General features: G+C 39.9%; 2 protein-coding genes across 2 annotated transcripts; both read right to left on the bottom strand.

The window, feature by feature from the left end:
• Positions 1-215: 215 nt before the first annotated feature.
• Positions 216-942, bottom strand: LOC124371971 (histone H1-like). Its single transcript, XM_046830339.1, has one exon. The coding sequence runs from the start codon at positions 897-899 to the stop codon at positions 282-284; it is 618 nt and encodes a 205-aa protein (XP_046686295.1). The 5' UTR covers positions 900-942; the 3' UTR covers positions 216-281.
• Positions 943-3993: 3051 nt separating this feature from the next.
• LOC124371972 (histone H4) lies at positions 3994-4542 on the bottom strand. Its single transcript, XM_046830340.1, has one exon. The coding sequence runs from the start codon at positions 4489-4491 to the stop codon at positions 4180-4182; it is 312 nt and encodes a 103-aa protein (XP_046686296.1). The 5' UTR covers positions 4492-4542; the 3' UTR covers positions 3994-4179.
• Between the last annotated feature and the right edge of the window lie 591 nt (positions 4543-5133).

Below are 5133 nucleotides of genomic sequence, written 5' to 3'. Positions count from 1 at the left end.
ATATGTGCATGTGAGTATTTGTAATTATGAGTCAAACATTAAATAAATTTCGTCAAATACAAGACGGCAAACAATATCACTTTTATAATACTTAAAAAAAAAAAAAAAAAAAAAAAAAAAAACAAAACAAAACAAGCTGTTTCGTAATGTATTTGTTATAATAATATCAAAAACAGGGGTCGCTAATAAAACACGTTAAAACGAATGACATTTTGGGTGGCCTTTAGAAAGGCCGTTTGGATTTCCCACAGTCGAGGGAGGAGAGCGACTGGCCGGCCGGTTTACTTCTTCTTGGCGGCGGTCTTCTTGGGCGTTTTGGCTTTCTTCACGGCCACTTTCTTCGGTTTGGGCGACTTGGGCTTTTTGGTCGGCGGTTTGGCGACCTTCTTTGCCTTGCTGGGAGTCTTGGGCTTGGCGGCCTTCTTGGTCGCGGCGGCGGCGGCCGGTTTCTTGGCTGCGGCTGGTTTTTTGGCCGCCTTCGGCTTCTTATCGCCGGCTTTCGGCTTGGCCGGTGCTTTCTTGGCGGCCTTCTTGACCGTCTCGCTGCCGGCGGACTTGGCTCCTTCTCCGGAGGATTTCACCGACAGTTTGAACGAGCCGGTGGCGCCCTTGCCTTTCGGCTGGGTGAGAGCGCCGGACGCTACGGCCGACTTGAGGTACTTCCTGATGAAAGGGGCCAGCTTCTCGGCGTCAACCTTGTAGTTGGCCGCGATGTACTTTTTGATGGCCTGCAGCGACGAACCGCCGCGCTCTTTCAGGCTCTTGATGGCCGCGTTCACCATGTCCGACGTCGGTGGGTGAGCCGGCTTGACGCGGGGCTTCTTGCTGGCGGCCGCGGCCTTCGCCTTCTTCGGTGTGGGAGCGGCTGGTGCCGGTGCCGTTGTAGCGGAGTCTGCCATTCTGTATGTCGGGAATATCAGATGGCTCCGCCGCCAGCCGCGACTCGGCTCGCGGCCTGAGTACGTACCGTACAGAGGTCGCCGAGCCGGGCCGTCCCATCGCCACGCCAGTCTGCCGGATTTTAGTCGTTTCTCGACACTAAAACCTCTCGTAAACAGTACGTAAGGTCCTGGTTAAACGTAAAAATCCGTTTTTCCGATGGCCGAGACGTCTTACCAACGATAAGCGAGTAGAACGCCGTTTTAAAACGAATTTTAACGTCACCAGACAGTATTTAGTGGAGGTCGAACCCCGTCTGTACGCGTTACACAGCCAAAAAACTGTCTATAAAAACTATAAACGCGGTCTAATATCGGATTTCACTCGTTTATATTGTACACTGAACGTGTCCGGAGGGCTACAATGATGAGCGGAGCACAGGATCTAACCGACACGACGGTGAAACGCGATAAAGTGAGGCCCTGTTGACACAAGTACCGTGACGGTGTGTACTCTACATACCGGTCAGAGAAATGGGCCCGTCAAGTCTGTACGGCTAATACGTACTAAAGGATTGTTTTAATCTATAAATCCGAGTGGGAATATAGTGTTTAAGTAAAAAAAAAAAAAATTTATGTCCAATTTACACGCAGTGAGTGTTGCGATACGCCTAGTTTTTATAACGCTTAGCTGTGCAAGATATCACAACATGCCGTAATGATAAACGCGTGAGTTACGATTATTGTCTATAAAGAATTTTTTTTTTTTCTAGATAGGAGTGAAATTAAATATTATTTTCATTATCAAGATTAAAATATTATCAACGACTGTAACGATCGAGCTTGATTGAATGCCGTCAGAGAATTGATAAGTGCACTAATCTATTTACTTACATCGATATACAAGTGATATAACTAAACAATATTCGTCGTAAAAAAAAAAAAAAAAAAAAAAAAAAAAAAAAAAAAAAAAAAAAACAAATACTAGTGATGATTTAGGTAAATAAACTTCAGTTTTACTTGATGGCATCACGACCGAAGGTATATGCTCGACCGTTGAACTAAACAATAAGAATATAGTAGACTAATAATAATAGCTAATTAACTCAGCCAATTTCATAAAAATTGTAGAATTTGTTGATATATATAAGTATTTCTAGTATTTCGGTAAATAAGTGAGAAAAAAAAAAAACGCGTCCAATATTGAAGATATTCGTTGTTAAATACTGTTGAAGCGTAACATCTATGTACAGTGCGAAAGTTATAATTGTATTCAGTTTCAACCAGTGCTCGGTACGATGTATATACGCTGGGCGTGAATCCTATTGAACATCGTTTATTGTAATTATTATTTAAAACCACTACATTAATTCGGGAAAACAGTGTGTTTTTCTCCTCTATACGTTTATTCTTATTACGATTTAAATTATTCACGTTGCAATTTCGTTTCAATTACTTTAAATTTCAAACAATACGGAAATATTTGTATGTACTGAATGAACATACTTTTCCAACCCTGTTTCATATTGAATCTAAATAGTATTATAAAAAAAGGGTTAAAATAAAATTATTATTAAAAGTGTTTACACTGAATAAAACAATGTGGATTGGTTTGAGATACGATACTTGTACATTTGGCAGTTACGTCACTTGATAATGTTAAAATAATTGTCTCTATTTGAATAGAAAATTACAAAGGCAGTACAGAGTAATCGGAGTAACTATTCAAAAATGAAGCTCTTTTCTATAAATTGCTAATACCGGGCGATATCCATAGAGGCGAAAATAACAATAACAGTAGCCTACTAGCCGTAAATCGCCAAACATTGATTAACACGTATTATGATATTACGAAACTATAAACATAATGTATAGATCGGATTTAGAACACATACTCGGTTATGAATATACTCGATTTCGTCTGTAGTACGATTGTCAACACGTTTATTTTATTTACTCTAAACGATTTCATCAGGTTAATCACTACGTTCCAAAATTATTAAAATAATTGGCCGGAATGTGTACTGAATATATCGGTATTAGTCTGTATTTTCAAATAATTCTTCAACTCATTATCAATACTCGACGTGAATTAAGTAAATAAGTGTCATTTCGAACAAGGATCGTCCGATTAAAACGGTTAATTCATTGTCAATTGAAACGCGGGAAATCCTCAAACTCTGGTTGGTCACTTTTAACCGACCAATCACGAGTTTGGCCACCTCCTACCTATATAAGCGTGTGTTAACAGTTCACCGTATATATTCTATCTCCACGCACATGCGCAAAAGGGAAATCGCCAAGAATCGACCAATAGGAATACAGAATACACAAAACGATAGGATTTATCGTTGAAAATTTACTTTTACTGACGAGAAATATACACATAAATTAAGGTATTATTTTACGGATAAATAGGAAATCGATCGTTGTGTTTGAAAGAAACTTGGGGTAATAGTGAATTTAATCGAATAGGCAAGCTAGGGTGTTGGAAGTGACTTGTCATAATGGAATTTTTAATAGAGATATTATTTAAAATACATAAATAATACAAATTTAATAGAGATAAAAATACACACAGCCTAAATGAAACTTGAAGAAGAAATAAAGTACTTTATTTATTTTTTTTTTTTTAGTGATAAACGCGCGCCGCTTGATCTGGGCTTGGAGTTTGCAAGCTCGAGTAAATTTTTTTTCTAAAAGAGCAAGCAGCGCGAAGCGCTGCGCAGCGGGCAAGCGTCGCGTGATCTGAGCTTTGAATAGGCAAGCTAGGGTCTTAAGTGACTAGTCATAATGAAATTTAATAGAGATTTTATGAACATGAACTTACAACAATGAATAATCTTGTAAGTTGTATATTGATAATGGAATTGTCGACGACAGTCGTCAGATACGAGTGATTTTTACTTGGTTAAATTACATACGGTAAAATGATCTGGCCTTAAAAAGTGAAATAAACAAAAGGTTTTTAATAAAAACGAAAATTTAAGAAACTTTTTATTAGGAACAGAAGAGTGAGAGAAAAAACAAATTGAAAACCTAGTATGATAAGTTTAAATGTTGAGAAAAAAAAAAAAAAAAAAAAAAATAATAATAATAAAGAAATAAAAATTTTTATATATTATATGTATTAATGAAATTGTTATTATTGTCACTTGTAATACTTAGAATAAAATCGAGAAAAAACAGCGGTATCCGTTGTCTAAGCCGAAGAGAAACGTAAAAACGATAGAGTTTATGGTGGCCTTTAAAAAGGCCTTTTGTGGGGCGATGTTGCGCGCGGAACAGGCGGCAGCTCAGCTTAACCTCCGAAACCGTACAGTGTGCGGCCCTGGCGTTTGAGCGCGTACACGACGTCCATGGCGGTGACCGTCTTCCTCTTGGCGTGCTCGGTGTATGTGACGGCGTCACGGATCACGTTCTCCAGAAACACCTTGAGCACTCCGCGGGTCTCCTCGTAGATGAGGCCCGAGATACGCTTGACACCGCCGCGGCGAGCCAGACGACGGATTGCGGGCTTGGTGATGCCCTGGATGTTGTCACGGAGCACCTTCCTGTGACGCTTGGCGCCTCCCTTTCCCAGCCCCTTACCACCTTTGCCTCGACCGGTCATGTTGCTGTTGCAGTGGCGTTAGTCAAACAGATGATAAAATCGCCCGTTGTCGGTAGTTTTGTCAACTCTGGCTGCTCTGTGATTGGCCGGTAGCGCGGCGACCAATCACAGTCGTTCTGAGCCCGTGCCGGCCCGTATATAATAAATTGGACTTGAAATTTTTAAAATCATGGTGTATCGATCGCGTTGCCAGGGGAAGTCACGACAGTCGCTTCACTGGCAATATCGCCATCTTGTTTAGTTAGCGTGGGTACGCTGTTGTCCGTTGTTTCATAATGTGCTTGTTAATAGTAAATGTATATAGTGTTTTTTTTTTTAGTGTTAAATGTAATTGTAATTGACTAAGTATCACGTGGACAAGTGTTATTTGTAGTGTTTATTAATTTTATTTATTTCAATTTTCATAAATAACTCAATGTCATTGTTCTATGTTTGTGCCGGCCTTGTCGTAACAATGGAGGACACTCCCGTGGACCTAAGATTAGCATAAAGACTTAACTATCTTTCTATTCATTTATATTTTAAAATAGTTTATTTATAAAGACAAGTGATATTGTGTATAGTGCTGTTCTTGTGCGACCCATTGTATAACAATGGAGGACACTGCTACGGACTCGCCTCAGCCCCCGACCCCCGACCGAC

Source organism: Homalodisca vitripennis, unplaced genomic scaffold, assembly GCF_021130785.1.
Source record: "Homalodisca vitripennis isolate AUS2020 unplaced genomic scaffold, UT_GWSS_2.1 ScUCBcl_2358;HRSCAF=7034, whole genome shotgun sequence".
Lineage (NCBI taxonomy): Eukaryota > Metazoa > Arthropoda > Insecta > Hemiptera > Cicadellidae > Homalodisca > Homalodisca vitripennis.
The sequence above is the reverse complement of the archived record's forward strand: the minus strand, read 5'-3'. Positions and strand labels throughout refer to the sequence as shown.

Excerpts from the sequence above, each read along its gene's own strand:
- LOC124371971 (XM_046830339.1), bottom strand. The coding sequence starts at position 899 with ATGGCAGACTCCGCTACAACGGCACCGGCACCAGCCGCTCCCACACCG.
- LOC124371972 (XM_046830340.1), bottom strand. The coding sequence starts at position 4,491 with ATGACCGGTCGAGGCAAAGGTGGTAAGGGGCTGGGAAAGGGAGGCGCC.